Consider the following 25,633-nt stretch of genomic DNA (forward strand, 5'->3'; position numbering starts at 1 on the left):
TTTAGCAATAGAGAAAGGTAATCTCAAGAGATTGTACTTTATAAAACAATTTTAAGTCCCATACCTATCTTGTCATTGAAATAAGAATAGAGAATGAATACTATATAGATAGATCTAAGTGATCTCACTTTGAGGAATGAGTATAAAAATAGTCTGTATTATTAGAACATGGCTGACTTTCTTTTTTATTATTTTTGTTATTATTCTTAATTTTGTTTTGGTTTTGTGCTGGGGATAGAACTCAGGGCCTATGCAAGTACTCTAATACTGAGACATACACTTTCAGCTCCTTTTTTGTTGTTTTTGTTTTTTTAAAAATGGGGTACCACTGACCTCCATGCCCAGCCCTAAGAATCTCTGAGTAGATTCTTTGTCATGGGAAATGCCAAGAGTCACACTATTTAGGGTCCTCCCCACATATATTACATGAAACGGAAAAAAAAAAAAAAAATTCCCTACTAGGGAAAGCTAATTGTTGGTCTATTTTGAAAGCTTTTATAAGTAAATGATATATATTTGTATTTATTTATTATATCTCAGATAGTACTTCCTGGAAATTTGTGCTATCATCCCAGTGCTTCCTTCTAAGCTTCTCTAATTATAATTTACAGTTTAGAATAGACAAACTCTTAAGGATGTGATTTTTCCAGTGCTTCTTTATATGCGAGGTAAAATAGCAGATGAAATGTGAGCCTTGTTTGCTCAAATCCTTGTCCCTTATCTCCTTCATTTGTTTTGCCATGCTGCATAATACCATGCCCATAGATCTGTCTTCCTTGTCATGAGGAGTTACATCCTAAATGAAACAGTTTTGACTGAACATCTGGGGAAGTATGTCAAAACAAAATAATTATGTCAAAATAAAATCAGATTTTTGTTTCCCAACAATCTCTCTCCTTCAGTATTCATGAGACAGGGGTACAATTGGCTTCTAATTGTGCTTAGTTTCATTAGTCCAGAAAATTATGCTTTTTGACACTGTCAGCTTATGCTACTGAATCTACTAATGATATCTTTTTCAGTTAAGATTATTGTACACAGCAGTTTCCTTTTAGGGGTCAAATTTTGATAAATTGCATCCTTCTTCCTTATATTTGATAAGTAAAAAGAAGGGACATAAGAATTCTTAATGCATTAATTGCTTATCACTAGTATATTTAATATTCATTATAGAATAGTCTGCAGGAATGGTCCTAAAGAAATATTTTCTAACAAAACATCAGAGTCTTAAACTTTTAATATTTTATTGTATTGTTGATTGAATGTTATTTTACCTTTTTCTTTAATAGTGGATGAGAGTTCTGAAGATGAGTCTTTAACCAGGTAGGATTTCAGAAGTTTTTTAAATTGTATTTTAACTAATTAGGGAATGCAGAGAAAAGAAACCAAGGTTTGTTGAGTGTTCTAGCTGAGCTAGACACCATGGATATAGGGCCCATAGTTGCAGTGGCAACCAGTACCTTATTTTTATCATCCAAGCTTTTAGGGCAGATTTTACTTAGTTTTGGCCAAAAGACCATGAGTTTTACATAAGAAAGTTTAGGTAAGTCCTAGACAAGAATTATTTTACTATAATGAAGAATATCTACATGTAGACCACATTATATTAATTATCTGTGGCATCTATTTAGAGGATATGTTTAATTGATATCTCTACTTCATGATTTCTCTGTTTTTTCCTTCAGGCTACTACTCTTAACTAGTACTAATGAGCATTTTTTTTTCCTAGTCTTTTTACTTCCATGACTATAATCTTGACTTTTTTTTTCTCTTTTACTTGTTTTGGTGTTTCTTTTCTTTTTTACATTTCTGGCAACTAAATATTTCTTAATAATCAAAGCACATAGAATTTCAGGAGGTTAAGGAACACTAGCAATTAATAAAAATACCCTCTGGTATTTCAAAATGTATTTAACTTCCTGGCCAGATGAAAACTCAGAGATTAAGGATATTGAAGTGACTTTTCTGGATATCTATAAAGTGGCAGAAATGAAATCTGAACTCATGTTCCTTAGTTCTCAGCCTTATTATCATTCTGTAAGTAAATGTTTTGTTTTCTTTTGTTGGTAAGACCCAGGGGCACTTAGCCGCTGAGCCACATCCCTAGCCCCTTTTATTTTTTATTTTGAGACAGGGCCTCACTAAGTTCCTGAGGCTAGGCTGGAACTTGTGATTCTCCTGTCTGCCTCCTGAGTTGCTAGCATTATAGGCATGTGACACTACATAGCTAGTGTTTTTAATAGAATGGGGAAGTGAGTCTAGTCAACCCAAATGCAGAGGATAAGAATGGACTTAGCAAATGAATGTAATAGTAGAGAATAAGAATGAAAATAACAGAAGAGTACATTTGAAGAGGAACAGTACTGGGTTGGTTAGAGGTAAGGATTTTAGAAAAGAGACCAGAATATTGAAATTTATGAGAACTTTGATAAAGATGATAAAGGAATTAAGGTCACAGATATCGGGAGTTATCTAGAAAGGAATATTAAAATAGGAAGTTTAAGGGAGTCCTGAACAGGTTGTTGGCTTTTTCTGTTTAGTTGGAATAACTAATAAAACTTCTGATAAAATAATTTAAGCATCTGGGAAGAATGTCTATAGCAGACAGGAATGTGCTATCACCTGTTTCAACCTCAATTTACAGAGGTTTCCTTAGGGTCCCTCAAGCACCAGAGGACTAGAAGTTGTTGAACTATTGGGTTGTAGGGCCTAGGCAGGTATCCCCTCACCTCCATCTCTTCTCCCAACTTGCTAATATCTTTCTTGGATATATGTAGGGTTACAACTGGCTTGCAAAGCTATCAGATAGCCCCAGTTTGTATAGTTTGTAAAATGCTTGTGCTGAGGTTATTGAGATTCTGTTTAGCTTGTTTTCCAGGAAGAGGGAAAGAGAGCTCTACCTCTTACCTATCTGTACCCATCCTTGTTTCAGGAATCTGCACCTTTATAGAATGAAGAACCTTTTTCTTTTTAAGGTTTATTTTATTTATTTTTATGTGGTGCTAAGGATTGAACTTAGGGCTTCACATGTGTTAGGCAAGCGCTCTACCACTGAGCCACAACCCCAACCCAAACTCACCTATTTTTATTGAATATTTTTCCTATAAAGGCTTTCTAACAAACCTGGTCCTGGTGATCCCTGGCCTACATCAGATGAGGAAGACTCTAATTTTGATACCAAGGTAAAGGTGATTTTGTGGAATTAATTTTCTTGCTCTGAATTTTCTTTTGTGTATTGTTCTTAAAATTTAGTAATAGTCCAACTCTCACTATATAAAGAAAATTAATCAGAGAAAACCAGTTTTTAGAATTTTGACTTTTGATTTTTTTAAAATGTTTTTACTTTTGTAAATGCCAAAAGACTGGTATATACTTTGAAGTAGTGTAAATGTAAAAAAAAAACGAGGTGGGGTGGGCTGGAAAATACATCATGACCAGAAAATCATATTAGGAAAAGTTTGCCCAAAATAGAGCAAATACGAAATTTGGTCAAGGATTATAAGCATAGAAACCCACTATTATAAAGATCTTGGGGCTGAAGTTGTGGCTTAGCAGTAGAGCACTTTCCTAGTGCATTCAAGGACCTGGGTTCAATCCTCAGCGCCACATAAATAAAATAAAGGTATTGTGTCCAACTGCAACTAAAAATAAATATTTTTAAAAAAGAAAAGATCTTATTTCATCAGGCACAGTGGTACACTCATGTTATCCTAGTGGCTTGGGAGGTGGAGGCTGGAGGATTGCCAGTTCAAAACCAGCTAGTGATGCCCTAAGCAACTTAGCACCCCTGGGTGTGATCCCTAGTACCAAAAAAAAAAAAAATTACTTACACATAAGAAGGATTTTTAATATTTTTGAATGTGAATAAATGAACAAATATATTTCTATTAATGGAGTATTACTTGTATAATGTATATGTATGTATGATATATCTAATGATATTAGGTTTCTAAAAATGTGACTTAAATTTATATATCCTTTAAATGTTTCATATATTTAACTTCAGGTTAGGTCTATTGAGAAAATGTATCCTCTTTTTTTTTGTATTAAATTTTTGTTTTGTTTTGTTTGTTCCTCCTCCCTTACCTTTTTCTTACAGAAAAATCTCTTCAGTGTTAATTCTTTCAAAACATTTGTCTCCCTTATTGTCATATTTGGTTACATCTTTCTTTTTAGGGGAAGAAGGTACTGGGGATTGAACTCAAGGAGCATTTGACCACTGAGCCACATCCCCAGACCTATTTTGTATTTTATTTAGACAGGGTCTCACTGATTTGCTTAGTGCCTCAACTTTGCTGAGGCTGGCTTTGAACTCTTGATCCTTCTGCCTCAGCCTTCCAAGCCACTGGGAGGTGTGTGCCTCTGAGCCTGGCTTGTTACACCTTTCTGTTTCATAGTTGAATGTGACTTTTGTTCATCAGTCACTGCCCCACAAGATTTATTCTTCATCTCCTTCATGGAAAGAGCTAAAATTATTATATAATCATTTTTTTTTTCATTTGACACCTTATTTTAAGTGCTCCAAATTACACACACAAATATGTTTTCCTAACCTCTTGTAGTTCATAGAGAAGTGGGAGTTTTAAAATGATTATTTATACTGCTTGTAATGCCAACTTATATAAATAAAATACTATTAAAAACTAAACTCATGTTTTCCCCTTGAAGTAATTCATGCAAATGTAAATTATGCAAACACATTCAAAATATAACAATTTAAAATTTGCTAAAATGTTAGTTTTTTTTAAAGTAAACTACAGAGGGATCATTTTTTTTCTAGAATATGTTGATTAAGAAAATTGTCTAAAGGGGAATGAAGGGAAGAGATGGGGTTAGGAATAGGAACAACAGTAAAATGAATTGGATATAACTTTCTTATGTACATATATGATTATACCACAGACAATCTCCACATCATCTACAACTACAAGACTGGAATCCTAATTGGAATGTTATACTCCATGTATGTTTAATATGTTAAAGTACTTTCATGTATATTTTTTTTTTATTGGTTATTCAAAACATTACAAAGATTTCAGAATCACATCGGTTACACATCCAAAGAAAATTATCTAATGGATATCATAGTATTTCTATAATAATTAGAGGTAAGGAGTAATATTTGTGGGATGTCTCTATAATCTCATAATCTTCAACCTATGATAAAATATAATTTAATAAATGGCAGAATTGGAGTTTGAATCTACATGTGAATGATTCCTAAACCTGTGTACTTTGTGTTAGATTGTATTATACTGGTGAATATTTGAATTTTCTATCAAATTTGATACTTGTTATTTTTCAAGTTTTTTTTTCCCCCCTAGAATTTCCCAAAAGTGAACTTAACAGAGCTATGGACTACTACTCAACAATTCAAGAAAAATCGTAAGTTATTTGAAGATTGACTCTTATTCTTCTGCTATTCACTAATTTGAAATTACAGATATTTACTCTGTAATTGGTTTTTATTTTTATAGGAGCAAAATATGATATTTTGAAACCAGAAAATAGAACCTTGTTTGATAGCAGTGATTCTGATAGTCAAAATGCAGACATGGATGAAACCCTTCCTAAAACATCGGTCAAACAGAGTTTTTCAGGTCCTTCCATTTTGTCATCTGACCCAAATGTAGGTATTTTTAAAGCTCTTTTTTCATGTTTTATTTATATCATCTCCCTAATCTACATAATGATGACAAAGATCCTAAAAGAAATATAAGGCAATAAGATCGTAACAGAAAACAAATATAGCAGGGATGGGGATGTGGCTCAAGCAGTAGTGTGCTCGCCTGGCATGCGCGGGGCACTGGATTTGATTCTCAACACCACATAAAAAAGTAAAAAATAAAGATATTGTGTCCACCTAAAATTAAAAAATAAATATTTAAAAAAAAAGAAAGAAAGAAAACAAATATACCAAAGTTGAGATATAGGTACAGGAATTCTTAGATATGCCATAATGGAAGGAAAAAATTAGAAAGCAACCCAAGAGAATATCAAATTGAGAAGGGGAACTTATGGGAAGAATTCACTTAAGAAAGGCAAGATAACTATCAAGATTAAATAAGAGTTAAGAGGAAAGACATTATAAACACATGTATTAAATGAGACCAGAAACTGTTGTAATATATGATAAAAATTAGATTTTTCTGAGTGATTTATTGTTGATTTTAATGAGAAACTGAAAGAAAATTTAATTCTTGCTTTTAAATTTAGCAAAGTGATATCTTATATTTAATTCAGCAAAACCTGTGTTCATATATAATGCAAACTGAAATCTGTTTTATGCCTCTTGAGATTTATTATGAATTACTAATTTTTTACTTTTTGTTCTTATAGTTTCTAACTTAGTATTATTTATCTAATTTATCTTTCTGTTTGGGTATATAATTTTGATAACTATTTTGGATTTTTTTTTTTCTCTTTGTGCATGCTAGACAAGTGCTTTACCAGTGAGCTACATTCATGTTTTAGATCTTTTTTGAGAATAAAGAATTAATAGGGTTGGGTATGTATTTTAGTAATACAGTACTTACCTAGCATGTGCAAAGCCTTGGTTTAGATCCCCAGAAACCAACAGAGAATAAAGAACAAAGAAGTAAGCATTTTATTTAATGTTTTCATTGATTTAAATTTCTGATTATATTAATTAGGTTCTTCTTTGTATTGCTGGAGATTGGACCCAGAGCTGAGCACATGCTAGACAAGTGCTCTACTACTCAGCTGCATCCCAGCCCAAATATTCATAGTTGTTAAACCTTATATGTAAATTCTTTTATCTTTAAAGCCTAATAATTCTGATGATTAGATATTTTTAAATTGTTTTCTTCTTCATATGAATATTGGATCCTGATTAACAAATATTTGAGCAGTATTTGAAAAGTATTTAAAGACTTAGAAATCTTCACCTTGGAAAAGTTTTTAATAGTCTATACTTTCTCCAATTTTTAAGCCCCATCCCACATAGTATAAATAGAAAATTAGAACTATTAGTATACTGTTTATAGGGAAACCATGTGAATTTTAAAACTGGGTTTTATACTTTTTCCTTACATCATACTGGTACTTTAAAATACCTGATCTATAATCACATAACCATTTCTCTTTTGTTTTTAAGATGAGGGTCATGCTATGTACCTAGGCTAGCCTCAATTTCCTGGGATCAAGCACCACAGCCTTCCATGTATCTTGGACTTCAGATGTGACCCACCATGTCTAAGTTTATAAGTTAAAACTTTTAGGATTATTTACTTATTTATTTTGGTACTGGGAATTGAACCCAGGGATACTCTACCACTGAGCCATATCTCCAGCCCTTTTAATTTTTTCTTACTTTTTTAACAAAAACTTTTATTGTAGTTAGCATTTCTTCCACAGTTTTTTTTTATTTTTTTAAAAATTAAATGACAGCAGAATACATTACAATTCTTATTACACATATATAGCACAATTTTTCATATCTCTGGTTGTATATAAAATGTTGACACCAATTCATGTCTTCATACATGTACTTTGGATCATGATGTCTATCACATTCCACCATTCTTGCTAACCCCTTGCCCCCTCCCTTTCCCTCTCACCCCTCTGCCCTATCTGGAGTTTGTCTATTCCTCCCATGGACCCCCTTCCTACCCCACTTTCAATCAGCCTCTTTATATTAGAGAAAACATTTGGCTTTTATTTTTCTTTTTCTTTTTTTTTTTTTTTGAGGGAATTGGCTAACTTCACCTAGCATTATCTTCTCCAATACCATCCATTTATGTGCAAATGCCATGATTTTATCATCTTTTATTGCTGAGTAAAATTCCATTATGTATATGTACCACTATTTTTTTTTTTATCCATTCATCCACTGAAAGGCATCTGGGTTGGCTCCACAGTTTAGCTTTTGTGAATTGTGATGCTATAAACATTGATGTGGCTGTGTCACTTTAATATGCTGTTTTTAAGTCCTCTGGGTATAGACCGAGGAGAGTGATAGCCATGTGAAATGTGGTTCAATTCCCAGATTTCCAAGGAATCTCCTATTGCTTTTCATATTGGTTGCACCAATTTGCAGTCCCACCAGCAATATATGAGCGTGCCTATTTTCCCACATCCTCACCAACACTTATTGTTGTTTCTCTTCATAATGGCTTACATTCTGACTGGAGTGAGATGATATCACAGAGTAGTTTTGATTTGCATTTCTCTTATTGCTAGAGATGATAAACATTTTTTCATATGTTTGTTGATTGATTATATATCCTCTTCTGAGAAATGTCTGTTCATGTTCTTGGGCCATTTGTTGATTGGGTTATTTGTTTTTCTGGTGCTTAGCTTTTTGAGTTCTTTATATACCCTAGAGTTTAGTGCTCTATCTGATTATGAGGAATACAAATTTGCTCACAGAATGTAGGCTCTCTGTTCACCTCACAGATTGTTTCTTTTGCTGAGAAGAAACTTTTTAGTTTGAATCTATCGTATTTATTGATTCTTGGTTTTAACTTTGTAGGAGTCTTATTAAGGAAGTTGGGGCCTAATCCCACATGATGAAGATTATCGCCTACTTTTTTTTCTATTGCACGCAAAGTCTCTGGTTTATTTCCTAGGTTCTTGATCCACTTTGAGTGAGTTTTGTGCATGGTGAGAGATGGGAATTTAATTTCATTTTGTTGCATATGGGTTTACAGTTTTCCCAGCACCATTTGTTGAAGAGGCTATCTTTTCTCCAACGCACCTTTTTGGCACCTTTGTCTAATGTAAGATGATTCTATCTGTGGGTTAGTTTCTGGGTCCTCTATTCTGTACCATTGGTCTACCAGTCAGTTTTGGTGCCAATACCATGCTGTTTTTGTTACTGTTGCTCTGTAGTACAGTTTAAGGTCTGGTATAGTGATGCCACCTGCTTCATTCTTCCTGCTAAGGGTTTCTTTAGCTATTCTGGGACTCTTATTATTCCAGATGAATTTCACGATTGCTTTTTCTATTTCTATGAGGAACGCCACTGGGATTTTGATTGGAATTGCATTAAATCTGGATAGTGCTTTTGGTAGTATGGTCATTTTGACAATATTAATTCTACCTATTCAAGAGCAAGGTAGATCTTTCCATCTTCTATAGTCTTCTTTGATTTCTTTCTTTAGGGTTCTATAATTTATATTGTATAGATCTTTCACCTCTTTCGTTAAGGTGATTCACAATTTTTTTTTTTTTTGAGGTTATTGTAAATGGGGTGATTTTCCTCATTTCCCTTTCTGTGGATTTGTCACTGATGAACAGAAATGCCTTTGATTTATGGGTGTTGATTTTATATCCTGCTACTTTGCTGAATTCATTTACTAATTCTAGAAGTTTTCTGGTGGAATTTTTAGGGTCTTCTAGGTATAAAATCATATCATCAGCAAATAGTGCTAATTTAAGTTCTTCTTTTCCTATATGTATCCCTTTAATTTATTTTGTCTGTCTAATTGCTCTGGCCAGTGTTTCAAGAACTATGTCAAATAGAAGTGGTGAAAGAGGGCATCCCTGTCTTGTTCCAGTTTTTAGAGAGAATGCCTTCAATTTTTCTCCATTTACAATGATGTTGACCTGAGGCTTAGCATAGATAGCCTTTACGATGTTGAGATATGTTCCTGTTAATCCTAGTTTTTCTAGTGTTTTGAACATAAAGAGGTGCTGTATTTTGTCAAATGCTTTTTCTGCATCTATTGAGATGATAATATGATTCTTATCTTTGAGTCTATTGATGTAATGAATTACATTTATTGATTTCTGTATGTTGAACCAACCTTACATTCTTGAAATGAACCCCACTTGATTGTGATGTACTATCTTTTTGATATGTTTTTGTATTTGATTTGCCAGAATTTTATTGAGAATTTTTGCATCTATGTTCATTAGAGATATTGGTCTGAAGTTTTCTTTCTTTGATGTGTCTTTGCCTGGTTTTAGAATCAGGGTGATATTGGCCTCATAGAATGAGTTTGGACCTGCTGCCTCTTTTTCTGTTTCCTGAAATAAATTGGAGAGTATTGGTATCAGCAGTATGTAATGTCCATCTTTATCTCTTTTGGTTAACTTTGGCTTGAACTCTACTTATTTGACACGAGGATGGAAACCCCTGCTTACTTCCTCAGTCCATGTGAGTGGTAGCTTTTTACCAACCTTTCCCCTTCAGTCTGTATGTCTTTGAGTCTCTTGGAAGCAGCATATTGTTGGATCTTTTTAAAAATCCAGTCTGCTAGCCTATGTCTTTTGATTGGTGAGTTGAACCCATTAACATTCAGGGTTATTATTGAGACATGGTTTGTATTCCCAGTCATATTTGTTTATTTTTGTTATTTAACTTGACTCAATTTTCTTCTTTAATTAGTTTTTCCTTTAGGGTACTACCTCCCTCTGCTGATTTTAATTGTTATTGTGTTTTTTTTCCTCTTCATGGAATATTTTGTCAAGGATGTTTTGTAATTCCAGTTTTCCAGCTATAAATTCTTTTAACTTTCATTTATCATGGAAGGTTTTTATTTCATCTTAAAATCTATAGCTTAATTTTGCTGGATACAAGATTCTTGGTTGGCACTCATTTTCTTTCAGAGCTGGATATATATTGTTCCAGGATCTTGTAGCTTTCAGGGTGTGTGTTGAAAAATCTGCTCTTATCCTAATTGGTTTTCCTCTGTATGTAATCTGATTCCTTTCTCTTGTGGCTTTTAAAATTCTCTCCTTATTCTGTGTGTTGGGCATTTTTATATAACGTTCCTTGGTGTGGATCTCTTGGGATTTTGTACTTTCAGCGTCCTGTAGTCTTCTTGAATTTTGATTTCCAATTCATTCTTCATGTTTGGAAAGCTTTCTGATATTATTTCATTGAATAGATTGTTCATTCCTTTGATTTAGACCTCTATGCCTTCCTCTGTCCTAATAACTCTTAAATTTGGTCTTTTTACGCTACCCCATGTTTCTTGAATGTTCTGTTCATGGTTTCTTACCTTTATAGTAGTGTGTTCTATGTTCTTTTCAAGATTATATATTTTTATCTGCATTGTGTCATGTCCTGTCTTCAAGTGGTCTACTCTGTTGGTGATGCTTTCATTTGAGCTTTTAGTTTAGTTTATTGTTTCTTTCATTTCAAGGATTTCTGGGGGTTTTTGTTTGTTTGTTTTTATTTTTTTAATTTAATTTAATGTTGTTGTTGTTGTTTTTAGAATCTCTATCTCCCTGTTGAGGTGATCCTTTTTTTCTTGACTTTGTTTATGCGGTTCCTTGTTGAAGTCAGTGATGTTTCACTGCTTGTATTTACTCTCTTATATATTCCTTGAGTTCACAGAACATTTTAACCATGTATATCCCGAACTCTTTCTCTGTCATTTTTTTCCTGCTGTGGCTGCCAATGATTCTAATGATGTGGTGTCTTGATTTGTTTGTGGTACTTTCTTCCCTTGTCTTTTTATGTTGCTTGTGTGTCTTCCTTTCCAGCTCTGTGGGTCTGGGGTGTTATTTTTTTTTTTTTACGCTATACGTTTGTAATGCTCTTGTAGGGTTCCCAGATCCCTCCTTTGTGGGGAAGGAAAATGTTAACAGATCCCGATTATCAACAATATATCATCTAAGAACAATTTTTTTGTTATTAAGATGTTTACAGTTTACTCTCAATGTAGAGAAATGTTGGATTCAATTATTTTCTAAAATATAATCAGTAGTTTCATAAAAAGATTTACAATTTCTGACGGTAGACACTGGGGTGGGGCATAGGACAATATGCTGAGGAGGAAGGATGTGAGGATATAGAGTTAATATATCTTAAGAAATGTGAAAGAGAAATCTAGTGAAGAGGGTTAGTAGCAAGAGAATAGACAGGAAGTAATTTAGGGTACGCAAGTACATGGAAAGACAGAGTACATAAAACAAACACACATGTATTTAGAAAAATACAGGATATTAAAATAGTAATATTTGGAGGAGGAAAGAAAAATGAAAGAAGAAAAAAAGAAAGAAAACAAAAGAACATATACAACCCCTCTATATTATATTATTCAGCTAACTCAGTCCTCAAAGTCCTATTTCATGCAAAGTTCTTGGTTTCACATATGGTGGGGATGTGAGTGCTGGAGAATAGAGTGGTAGAAGAGAAAGAAAAAAAATACTCGAAAGAAGAAACGGGTTGTTGCTAGTTTTAGAGATCTGTATCTTTTCTGTTTTTCTTCTCATCCAATAGGTGGGGTTGTCTATTCTAAGCTGGTGTCTCTGCCCTCAGGATGGTGTAGATAACCAGGATGGGAAGACTGGTCCTGATGTAGGGCGTCTGGAAGCGGGGAGTGCCACTCACCAGTTCCTGCAGGGAGATGGCACTTCACGGGTCTTTTTTTGGGACCTCCCGTCTGACTTGAGCAGCCAGTATTAACTCCCTCTCACTTAGAAGTTCCCAAGTGCAGGATCTTCCACACCCAGGCTCACACCAAGTGGTCACACTCCACACCTGCCCAACTGAGAGCTGTTTCTGTGTTGGGTGGTCACTGTGCCAAGTTACTGCCACCAAGGGTGGGGGGAGTTGGATACCTGGTATCTGGCCAGATGGAGATATGATCTGAGAGCTGCCCCCACCAAATAATGGCGAGAAAGGTTTCAAGAAGAGGCAGTCTGCTTCTATCACCAGGGTATCTGGGTAAGTGGGGGGAACCAGGAGATGACGTTGTGCTGTGGGTAGGTAGTAGCTGAGTGACTTGCGTGGGAGCAGATCACAATCTGGAGTTCTGCAGATGTGCTGATAGGTGATTCTGCTAAGCAGCTTGAGAGCAGTGCATGGGCTAGAACTGTGGGCTTTGGGTTTAGGAATCTAGTATTCCATAGTCCTACTCAAATGCTGAGGCTCTGAGCTCTGTGTGGGGGTCATAATGCTGGTGACTTCTACAGAAATCAGCTATATGGGGGTCCTCTTACACTCTCCGAGATGCAGTATTCCAACTAGGTGAGAACTGGGTTGAAGAGTGACACAGAATGCTGCCTTCCTCTTGCCCGCCATCTTGGAATGCTCCTTAATTTTTTTAGTTTGAAACTGGATCTCACTAGGCTTCTTAGGGCCTCACTTAGTTGGTGAGGCTGGTCTCAAACTTTTCATTTTTCTGCCTCAGCCTTCCAAGTCACTGGAATTATAGGCATGTGCCACCATGCCAGACTTAGGATTTTTCGTTAAAAGGGAGTCTTCTTGCAGCATCTTGAATTAGTATCTTAGAATTAAATATTTTCATTAGATTAAAAAATGCATATTAGTATATCCCAGAAACAAGTATTTGCATATATCAATAAGAGAATGTTTTTATATCATTGAAATAAGTGTTGATATATATATTTGAAAATGTGGTGCCCCGTTTTTCAACCTCTTTTGTTCATTTGTAAAATTTCAGAGTTCTATGTAGCTTTGCTTTATTTAATTATAACAGTTTAGTATATTTTACAAAATTTTATTTCTTTGGTCCACATGCATTTCCTCATTGAGGTCATATATTTCTACTTTGAATGTATTTATTCAATTATGGCATTTAAGTCCCCTGAGTGCCTTAAATTTTATATGTTCTCATCTTTAGACATTAATGTAACCCTTTGCTCACTCTATGTTAATCTGTCATCCATTTCCCCATTGTAGTAATTATCACATTGTAAACAGCACTGAAACACTAAAGCTAAGAAATTTTGAACTCAATCTCTCTCCCAAACCACCAGACTAGTTCTGTATATTCTGCTTACCATTTTTTATATCATATTACTGGGATTCACCTTCTCACTTGTCATTTTGAAATATATTTCTCTTGTTCTCCCTTCTGCCATAATGTTCATTTAACTATACTTTGCTGCCCAAGTGACATTTTAAATGCTAAAACTTATCTGCTTATTAAATAGATCCCCGTACATGAAGGGGAAAGTTCACATTCTAACATGACACATATTTTTTGTGCTTTGGTCCTGATCCTCCTGTTTTATCTATTAAATCCCATTCCTAGAACCTAGTATTCCAGTTTTACCACGTTACTTCACTATTCTTCATTTGTTGTGTGATTTCATGCTGTATCCTTTTGCTGTCCTGTCTAGAATAACTTTCACACTCTCACATTGTAGTTTGTATTTCTTTTGAAATGAGACCCTGTATTTGCAGCATTCCCAGAACTTTCTAGGTAGAACTGACTATTCTGTTCTTTTTGCGCTTAACTGCATGCATTTCAAATGTGGAACTAATAAATTATACTTTATTCTTATTATTTCTATATATCTCCGTCTCTACTTGATAATAGAAGAAATCTTTTCTATTTTCAATTTCTCCCATGATAGTGCTTAGGATTTAATAGATACAATAAATGTTTGTTGTTTAACATGTTTTCTCAACTTGATTTTTCTTTCCTCTTTTTTCAACAGGAAGGGGCAACAAAGCCAATAATTGGAAGAGAAGAAAATGGTACTAAAAGTGCTTCGCAAGATCAAACAAATAATGGGAATTTGACTTATGTTGATGCAGGACACAAAAAGAGTAAAAGTGGTAAGTTAGTGAATATCTATGAAAATTTTTCTAGATTTAAAAAACGTTATAAAGAATAAAGTGTGTAGATTCAAGAAAAGATACCTATTTCTTTTACATTTTACTTTTGCTGTCATTCTCCTGCAACCAGCTTCTTCTTGAAACTGCATTAATCTTCTGAAATTCCTTTTTGCTCTTCCATTTTATTTTATTGAAATATTATGATTGGAGATAGACTTGTACATATAAAGTATCTGTTATACATTTTATAGATCTGATGTCTGCATTAGGGTTAGGAGAAGACGAAGAGGAAGAATCACCTTGGGATTCTGAGGTATTGTCTGTTATTATTATTTTTGGAATAAGCATTGACTGATGGTAAAACATTAAATAGGATGCTTTATGTTTATTCCACTGTCAATCCTTTGATGGCTCATCCACTCTGTTAAAAGGATAATCAGTACTTTACAAATTATATGACAGAAGTGTCATCTTTTAAAATTAGTGATTAAAATAGTTGTCTTAATAAATTATACTGTCATCAGTCAGATTACTCAGATAGCACAGGAGTTACCATTTGATTTACTTTAAATATTTGGAATCATACTTTAATATATCTAAATGTGGTTAAACCTGTGTTACCAAAGTTTTATGGATTTTTTTTTTTTAAATCAGGGTTCACCATATTTTGATATTCCCATGGGTTTTTTAAGAATTTTTTTACTTTGTATTTTGACTCTCAGATTTCATATTGAATAACTTTTTTTCTTTTTGAAGTATAATCTTTAAAATCTTCTGTGGAAATTAAAGTTCTTGGTTTTTACTTTTGAAAATATTTTACAAGTGTTTTACTAAAAATGATTTAGCTAATTATTCAGTTCTAGCTTGAATATTATGTTTGTCTGAAATCCTTGTATTTTTTTCTCTAAGTTATAGTGTATCCTTAATAATGTGGGAATTCTGCTGTCATCTTTGTAGGTTATCTGTTTCTTTCTTACTGATTTTAAGCCTTTTCCTTCTCTTGTTGTTAGTTTGACTACTTTTGTTTTCTTATTTTTACTTATTCAACTCTTTCATTCCTATTATACTTCTGAATAAGAAGTATCATGTTTAGTTTGCAATTTTAGAAACTTATAAATCATTACTTTTTTGATGATTATTTGTCCCTCATTTTTTAATGATCAAACTTTATGTGTTTAATTCCTTCTGAGTCATCAAATATGTAACATTAATTGTATTTCCTTTGTCTTTTTCTTTCTGTATTATATTTGGTTATACCTATTCTGCTTAGTCTTCCATATCACTAATCTTCTCATCAGTTCATTCCAATTTATTGTTTAACCCATGTATTGAAAATAAACATTATCACATTTTTTAAAAAGGGTGGGGGGGCTTTGACTTTACTTTCTCACATCTGCATATGCCTAAAAGGAATAATTTCCTCACACTTTAACCTATAATTAATAAAGTAATTAGTTCTAATAAGTACATTACCACTGCACTTTAAAATTCTGATAATTTGTAGGATTTATTTAATGAAGCCAATGTAGTGTAGTGTCAAAAACTAAAGCTTAGAAATCACAGGGGATCAGCTTGGGTTCTGAAATTAACTCTATCTAAATACTGATGAATTATTTCAAGTCAACCTATGATCTATGTGACTCTGTATTATATATGGATATGTTAAGGTTCTAATGCGATTCAGAAAGAAAATTTGGACTATAATTTTTTGTAGCTTAGATAAGTGGAACGTGAAAGTATTATTATATACGGATTGTCAAGAATAGATCTACAAGGAATGTTTCAGCCTCTGAGGAGGAAAAGCATGAAAAATTATACGTGTAGGACTATAGTTAGTTTGATTTTCTAATGTTTTAGTTAAATACAAACCATTTTTTAAATAAAATTCATTGAATACCTTTATGTCAGCCATGCTTGCCATAACATAAGTATAAACAGTGATAAACTATTTTAAAGTGACCACTGCAGAAAGAGATGGGAAGGACCTGATTTCTTGTGAATAAGCAGCTGCTTAATAATGGTACCAGCATAGTAACTGAAGTTAAAAAAAAAAAAAAATGTTAATATTCTGGTTCTGTCATTTAGTAGCTCTGAAATCTTGGAAAATTTATTTAAACTATTACAATTTCAGTAGCCTTACAGTACTATAAAAATGGTACCATGTCTCTTAGATATATTCAATGAACAAATATGGTTAAGAAATGTGAAAATACTTTGTAAACTAAGAAATGTGTTCATATTTATTAGACAAAATGATTATTTGTTAGAATGATCACAGTGGTGTTCAATGACTTATTAAATATAGAGACTTGTTTTTAAACCTGAGGATAATAAAATAGTGTCAAGAAAATAGTGGAAAAGTTGAAGGGGGTATATATGTTTCTAATTTTAAAATGGTAAGTTTCAATAAACCGTATTATAGGAATATAGTGATTTGGTGCTTGAGACCTTCTGATGAGATTGTAAATGTTTTGACCTTGAATAATTTTCTGCTATTAACTGTCTACTATGTGGAAGGCAGTTTGATACAGAATACACCAGATAAGGGCTTATGCTATAGTGATAGAACAAAAAAAAACATAAACAATAAATACTTGTAAATCATGTGTTTCATATAAAGTAAATAGAGAATGCTTATTTAAAAAATACTGAGGGAGTTTGTAGGTGGGATGGATATGGGAATGAAATTTTGTACTAAGATCTCTCTGAAGTATAGATTGCTCTAAAGCTTATAAAGGATGGGAAGGAGCCAACCATGTGAATATCTAGGAGGGGAATATTCCTGAAACAACAGTGAATCACATCTGTCCATCATTTGCTTTCAGTCAGGGAAAGCAGGGAGTAAGATAATCATTGTCATAATCATTATTATTATTGTAATACATAGAAAAGAAAATGTACAAATAAGTGCCAGGCACATTTTAGACACTTAGTAAATGTTCTTATACATCCCTTTTTATTAAGACTTGCTATACTCTTTTTAAAATTCATTGTTAAATTGAGAAAGGATTAAATACCGTATCTAGTATTTGTGTACTATTAAACATAGCATAAAGATAAGTTTTTTCCCTACTCTGTCAATTTTATTCAACCATTTTTTCCTATAAGTAAAAATTTACCAAAAAATATTTGATTTTTTTTTCTTTTTATTATGTCTTATTGTTAGTTTTTTGTTTTGTTTTTGTTTTGTTTTGTTTTTTGTTTATGGTAACAGAGATTTGAACCCTAGGGCTCATACATGCTATGAAAATACTCTTTCGCTTAACTACATTCCCCAACCCTTCTTATTTTTCCTAGTGAAGCAGGATTTCATTGAGTTGCTCAGGCTGATCACCAGCTTGTGATCCTCCTGCCTCAGCCTCCCTAATAGTTGGAATTACGGACATGCATCACCAAACCTTACAAAAAATATTTAGATTTTCTAAATCCATGTTTACATTAATGAAGCAGCTTCTACAATGTTTTGTTTAGATTCAACATGCCACACTCTGAAGTTTCTTATCATACCAAGTATCACTAAATTATTTCTTGTCCTTAGAAGTGTTTGCAGTGTTTCATGCTGTATCATTGCAAGTGTACTTATAAGATTTTTTTAAAAATATGTATTTTTTAAATGTTCTCTTACATTTGGTAAGGAATACAAAGTAGAGTTAGGTGTTCTGGAGTTAGTTTCTTTTTGAAGTATGCACATTTGTTAGTATTTTATCTATTGATATGTTCCTCTGGCCTTCCAAGCTTAGTTTATCTACTCATTATCCATATGAGGATAAGAGATAGTATTGATCTAAACAAAGTATATGAAGTTCTTTATTGAAATATTTGGTTTTTCATGTATATGTCTCTCATTTTAAAATGTAATTGCTTTTATAATAGGAAATTTAACTATCTTATAAAATGATTAGGAAATCTTTATGCAACTCATTCTTAATATTAATTTCACTAGAGTATCTCTGAGAGTCTTCCACAAAAGGGTGTTAGTCATTTATCTGGGGCTGTGCATGAAAGAAGAAACAATATCAATGGACAAGTAGAAGGTAAGAGCTTTGTTTTATTAAAAAGTCATTTGGCAAAGTGTTTATTTGAAACATGAGTACTGACGTGTTCTAATAGCCAAAGAAATTTACTCATTAAATGCATAGTAAGTGGAAAAAAAGTGCAATGGTAGTAAATAGATGTCTTATCAAGTTTTAGCAGCAGGTTAAATTTAGAGTGTCAAAGGAGCTGAATTATTAGTTCCTTTTCAAGATACTTTAGGACATAAGGAAAGTTAGTAATAAGGAAATGGAAAAGAGATTAGGGAAAGAATTAAGAAAGGCAGAGAGTATGGGAAGTAAATGAAGGGAAAAGAAGCAGGTGTACATAGTGAAGAGTGGGAAAATAAAGTAATTTGGAAAAATGAAGAGCAGAGTATTCAAAATGTGTGATGAATATAAAGTAAGCTTCCAGTTCCAAAGTTTGACTGAGAAATAAAGCAAAATTTTTCCTCTCACCATTTTCCTCACTGTTGGGAAGGCATTAAGGATTGAAGTACTCATCATACAGAGCTATGTTTTATTTACCATAAATGAATATAAATGTATATATTCATCCATGGATGTATATTATTTACTGTCATGTACAAAAAAGACAATAAATTTTTTTTTTTTAAATGAAGAGAATTGTAAAGAAGAAAAGAGCAGGATCAGCTCTGGAGAGATCAGAAAAGCCATAGTCTGATAAAACCTTTACAAAATTTATGACTTTAGAGGACATGATAGAGATGAACTTGAGGCTGGAATCTAAAATGGTAAATTAAGGTAAAGGAATTGGGAATTAACTCAGACCATAATTTCTCAAGCTTTAACGAATCACTTTTTGTGGACCATTTTAAAAGGTCTGTAATTTTTTGTTTCTAATAAGGTCTAAGGTGATGCCAGTACTGCTGGTCCTCAGACAATACTCTGAACAACAAGGACATAGACTTCACTTTAGATAAATCTAGGACTAGCCATTTCATAATAATATAAGACATTACAGGGTCAAGGGAAAGTATAGATTTTGTTTTTATTTCTCAGCATGTTTTCTACCCAGAGGGAAAGGATCAAAGGGAAGATGAAATAGATATAATTCTAAGACACTACTGCAAAATAAAAAGAAAAGAAGTGGTGGGAATAACTCATTAAAAATATATATAAAATGGAGAAAATCTAGACCAGAATTTAGAGTTATTTTTGAAAAGAAGAGGAACTGTTTAGAGGAAATAAGAAAGGAAACAAACATTTTGGAGGTAATGATGCAGAAACTAGAGAAAACTCAATTCTGGTGACTTCAGTGTATTTTCACTCAAACCACAAATTAGATTATTGTTGTCTCAGAGATTATTGGAAACGGTAGGGAATTTGAGAATTGGGTAAACTACAGCTACTTACTTCTCCATTCTTTAACTATCTGGCATTAAAGATGTATGTTGCATTAATATTATTTACTCAAATGAAATTAATTGAGTATAGAAGCATTGCCTTTCTTAAAGCCATTTTTGGAATAAAATAGTTGTTTCATAAATTCCTTTAAAGATCAGCATGATACACCAAACCAGATTAATTCTGGACACAAGAGACAATAGAATTAATTCCTTGAATACCAAAATTTTTTTCTTAGTAAATATAGCACTGATTTTGAAATATAAAAGGTTATTAATATCAAATAATTCTGTGACAATTTAGTTTTTCTTTTTTGATAATCATATTTCAATATTAAAACTTGTTATACCTTATTTCTTAGATATGATTTATATACCATCTTGCATGAGTGGATCAAGAAACTTTAAGATGGCTAAACTAGAGAAAACAAGAAATGTAGGCATACCAGTAGCCAACATGGGTATGGAAACAAATGAATATTTTTATTAACTATTATTCTACAAGTATATATCCAAGCTGATAATTTCAGAAAACTTTCTTTGTTGAGAAATAAATTTATGCACTACTGAACTGTAATTACAACTTTGTACTTCCTAAATACAGAACAAATTGAGGGACTTGATAAATACTTGTAGTATAATGGTACAAATGATTCTAATGTGTTACATTAAAGGCCTATGCTGTTACATTCTGCCATCAGCTTTGACATCCTGTCAGTGTCATGTTTTGCTCCTCTGATTAGAGATCACTTTTCTATCCCTCAGACAGCATGTTCACATTGGTTCATGAGCAGACTTCTACTTTAGTTATGGTCATTAGAAATATAATCTCACTTTTGAAACCTTAACTGCATGTTTTCTTAAACCTATATTCTTATTTTTTCTTCAATACATTTTTCATATTGCTATCCAAACACTGGGGAAAAAAAAAAAACTTATTTCCAAACCTAAGCATGGGGATTCAGCTCCATAATAACCCTGCATAAAAATGTGTGGTTGGTTTTGTCATATTTACATATAATTGATTATATGTCCTGTTTGCTATTTAGAATCTCCTGAGAAATATCCTCAATTAACGGTAAATATCTTTTTTTTTATCTTGAAATTATTAACTACATGCTGTATGCAGTAAACATTATTTATTAAATATCTTGTTTCAAAATTCATCCAGACTACCAGTGAAATGAAAGATTCTCTTCTGAGTAAAGCAATAGGAATGAAGGATGTACAAACATTCAAATCAGGTAAACTTTGTAATACAAGTTACTCTGGAAAGAACTACATAAACTATTTGAAGTGTTGAGTCTTCTTATTCTCAATTTTTTTTTTCTGTTTGATGGAAAGATTTAATAATACAAATGTAATTATTGGTTCATGTTTGAAAAAAAAGCATGAAAAGTTTAGTTTAAGCTTTAATTCAGATGTTTCTATTTTTACATTGCTGTACCCTAAAATTCCCAATTTGGGATCCCTATACTTGTTAGGATTCACAGAGGTTAAATGAGATTATAAGATTTTTGCAAAGTTTAAAAAATGCTTATTGAGAGCTGGGCACAGTACTCATGACTGTAATTCCAGCTCCTCAGTGTCTCTGAAAAGAGTTTTACTTCAGTCAATATAGCAAGATCCTGACTCTTCTAAAAAAAAAAAAAAAAAAAAAAAAAACAGAAATGTATTGGATTCTGATGTTTTCCTAGAGTAAAGCTTTATTTACTAACACGTCAATTGTGATTTAACTTTATTTTTTCTTAGTATTGTTAATACTGGTGATCTTAAGCCAATCATATGGTCTGATTAACAGACTGTGTTTGTGTGCAAGCATGTTTGGGTATGTTTTGGGTTTTTTGTATGTTTGATTGTTAATAATGGGTAATCACATTTTAATAACTATTTGGTACACACAGTTCAAAACTAATTTTGAAACTTTGGATCTTAGGATCCTTTTGTAGTATTAACAATTTTTACACTCTAAAGAGCTTTTATTTAAGTGGATTGTATCTATCAAAATTTACTATATTAGAAACTATATCTGAAAGATTTAAAAAATAAGCATGCACGGTCATACTTTCCAATAGCCATTACATTTGACTCATTAGCCATTAGAACTATGTTTTTATGACACATCATATCTCTGAATATACATGTCTCTGAATATACACTACATTTATGTGAAAATGGCAAATAACATTTAGTATTAATTAGACTTCTTGGACCCCTGGAACAGATGCTGAATTCCGGGGATTCTCAGATCACGATTAGTACCAAAGTTTTAAACTATGTATAATGTTCATGGATATCAAATGATAAGGGAGCCTGATGAAATGGCTTTTAAAGTTTCATTTCTGTATTTCTTTTTCTTTCATTCTTAAAAAGTTTAAATCTGACAATTTTGTCTATTTAAAAAAAAAAGAAATTTTAATTATCTATGCATCCCTATTTCATGTCACTCTATATTCATTGGATTTTTTGAATGAATTATTGTGTACCTAGACTTATTACCCTTTCCCATTGAAAAATGGGAACAATTACATCACTTAAAGCTATCATTTTTTGTAAAAATTTATGATGTTTATCCAAGACTTAAAAGTGAATTGTGAGGCATTAAAGAAAGGCTATCTCATTGTAGTTAAAGTATATTTTCTATATAAAATGGTATTCATTAAAGCCCATGTTTTTATAATGCAAATACTATCATGCATATTTAAATTCAGAATAATTAGACCTAAATTTTAATACAAAATTTCTGAAGAATCTTAATGAAAAATAATGCTTTCTTGGAAAACAAAATATGACAGTGGTGACTGAGTGAAACACAAAATACTGTAATACCAATAAATTAAAATGTAGTAAAATAGGGAGATGATAAATAAGTAATTAAACTTATCTAAATGAATGGCAAGTACAGGATATATAAAATACAGTAAGCCATGAAGGAATAGATGTATGTGGGGTACAGGTGGACATGGGACTTTCTCTGAAGAAAAAATTTGCATAAGTTGGTTTCACTTCTATTATCATCATTTATGTTCTAATATATTAAAACCTTACTTTTAAAATTTTCAGATCAGAGTTCTACTGGTTTGATCCTCAGTAATAAGACTTGTCAAAGATCTAGCAATTTAATGCAAATCAAAACCACATTGAGATTTCATCTCTTCAATCAGAATGACAGTTATCAAGAATACAAATAATAATAAGTTTTGGGGAAGATATGGGGGGAAAGGTGCACTCATACATTATTGGTGGAAAATTAGTGCAACCACTCCCCGGTATGGAAAGTCTTCAAAAAACTAGGAAGGGAGCCACTATATGACCCACCTGTCCCACTCCTTGGTATATATGCAAAAGATCTAAAAGCAGCATAGTATAAGAATGTAGCCACATCAATGTTCATAGCAGCATTCACAATAGATATGGAACCAACCTAGGTGTCCTTCAACAGATGAATGGATTAAAAAAATGTGGTATATATACACAACAGAGTTTTACTCAGTCATGAAAAAGAATGAAATTATATCATTTGCTGGTAAATAGATAGAACTGAGAGACTATACTGCTAAGTAAAATACGTCAGACTCAGAAAGTCAAGGATCTAATGTTTTCTCTGATATATAGAAGCTATTCAAAACTTTGTGAGGGGAGAGTGAGAGGAAAGAAATGGAGGGATGAATGCCATCAAAATAAAAGAAAGCTCAGGGAGTAGTAGTAGATTGAGGGGGAGGGAGAAGAGACAGGGTAAGATTAAAAACAGTGGAATGAATCTTTCCAATGTACATATATGAATAAACTACAGTGACTCTTACCATTATGTATATCCACAAGACACTAATTAAAAAAAAAAAAAGTAAATAGATCTCTAGTGTTTAGGAAAGAGAGCAGGGTGCGGGGGAGATAAAGGTAAGTACTAGAGACTTAATTGGAGCAAACTGTACTCCATGCATTTATTATTAAATCAAAATAAATTCTAATGTTATATATAACTATTATGAACAAATAAAAAAATTTTAAATTATAAAAATCTGAAAAAAGATCTAGTAATATGAAACCTGTTGATAAATATCCCTTTGTATCACAATCAGTGACTAAAAATCAGTCACCATCCATAGAATTTGGAAAGATAACCTTAATCAATAAAGAAAAGATGAATATTTGGGCCATGTTTCTGTTAAGGAATTATTCTCCTCATGACCTGTGAATCACAGAAGGCAGAAAACAAAGAGAGTAAACAAAGTAATAAAGAAGCATAGAGAATACAACTATAGAGTACCTGTGTATGATTTCATGTTACTGTAGTTCTGACTTTTCAAAAATCTTTTTGTGGCAAAATTTCCTTATGTGCTTTTTTCTTTTTTACATTTTTTATTGATATTATACTTGTATACATTGAGGCAATGTCTTGTTACGTATTTGTACATGCAAATGATATAACAATATAATTTGGCCTCTAGTAATTTTATTTTTAGGAGATCCACTCCCAATGTTGTTTTCCTTTTTTTCTCTCCAGCTTCTGCATACTAGAAAAAACATAGGACCCTTAGTCTGAGTTTAACTTATTTCACTTAACATGATCATTTCTAGTTCTATCCATTGTTCTACAAATGCCATAATTTTATTTTCTTTTTGGCTAAATGAAACTCCATTGTGTATGTATACCACATTTTCTGGACACCTAGACTAGTATCATAGTTTTCTTGTAGTGTTTTGTTTTGTTGGTACCAGGGATTGAACTCAGAGGCATTCAACCAATGAGCCACAGACAGCCCTATTTTGTATTTTATTTTGAGACAGGGTCTCACCAAGTTGCTTAGTGCCTTGCTAAATTGCTGAGGCTAGCTTTGAACTTGAGATCCTCCTGCCTCAGCCTTCCGAGCTACTGGGATTACCGGGAGGCACCACTGTGCCTGGCGATACCATAGTTTTTACCTTGTGTTTTATTCTTCTTACCTACAACCAAACAGAATACCTTTTAACAAGGCATGTGGATTCTTCCCCTAACATAACATAAAAATAATGTATTCTTTCCCTTACATATAAATAACAAAAAGAATTAGTAGAAGGAATAACTTTGTTTAGCCTAGTATTTAGCATAAACTTAAGTGTGGGGCCCAGCATATTTAGAACTTTTAGGCTAAGTAGGAAAAATTTAAAGATTGCCTACTCAGACACAACATGTTTTTTGTTTGTTTGTTTGTTTGTTTTAGTTTTACAGCCTAGGAGCAAAAGGGATAGATATGGAAAGAAATAATTTACAATACAAGTAGTAAATATACAATAAAAAATTGATACAAGTATTACAGTAGCCCTTAGGAAAGTTAATAGCTGTTTATGTAGGGAATAATAACCACAATTAAGGAAGACTTCACCTAGCACATTGAGTCATAAAAGAAGAAAAGAAATTTGTCTGAACAGTGAATGAAAACATTTTAGAAATAAGGAACAAAGTGTTTACTGATAAAGGTGAAAAGTAACAGTACTGTTGGAAGCCATAATGATGAAGAAAATGTTCAGCAGGTTGTTTAAAAGTTACTATTATTGGGTAGAGAATAATATGTTATGGAAATTTATGTATTACTATAGGATTAAAAGTTTTAATTCTGGGGGTTTATTCACTTACTTTAAGTGAATGAATCTGTGGATGAATCTTTTGAGTTGTTTGTATGCTTTGAATGTGGTAAAATCTAGTGTCTCCAATTTGTTGAAGTTTTAGATTACTACAGTTTTTTCCAAAA

General features: G+C 32.5%; 1 protein-coding gene across 1 annotated transcript in view; it reads left to right on the plus strand.

Moving 5' to 3' along the window:
* Positions 1–25,633, plus strand: part of Ankrd30a (ankyrin repeat domain 30A) — a 109,150-nt gene that overhangs the window by 11,937 nt on the left and 71,580 nt on the right. The window contains exons 6-15 of the mRNA XM_076834225.1: positions 1,290–1,323; positions 3,110–3,182; positions 5,325–5,385; positions 5,478–5,629; positions 14,386–14,506; positions 14,758–14,819; positions 18,450–18,540; positions 20,267–20,365; positions 20,954–20,982; positions 21,076–21,148. Of these exons, the coding sequence (XP_076690340.1) occupies positions 1,290–1,323; positions 3,110–3,182; positions 5,325–5,385; positions 5,478–5,629; positions 14,386–14,506; positions 14,758–14,819; positions 18,450–18,540; positions 20,267–20,365; positions 20,954–20,982; positions 21,076–21,148 (795 nt within the window). The remainder of the gene's footprint in view (positions 1–1,289; positions 1,324–3,109; positions 3,183–5,324; positions 5,386–5,477; positions 5,630–14,385; positions 14,507–14,757; positions 14,820–18,449; positions 18,541–20,266; positions 20,366–20,953; positions 20,983–21,075; positions 21,149–25,633) is intronic.

The sequence above is a fragment of the Callospermophilus lateralis genome, chromosome 15 (genome assembly GCF_048772815.1).
Source record: "Callospermophilus lateralis isolate mCalLat2 chromosome 15, mCalLat2.hap1, whole genome shotgun sequence".
In the NCBI taxonomy this organism is placed as follows: Eukaryota; Metazoa; Chordata; class Mammalia; order Rodentia; family Sciuridae; genus Callospermophilus; species Callospermophilus lateralis.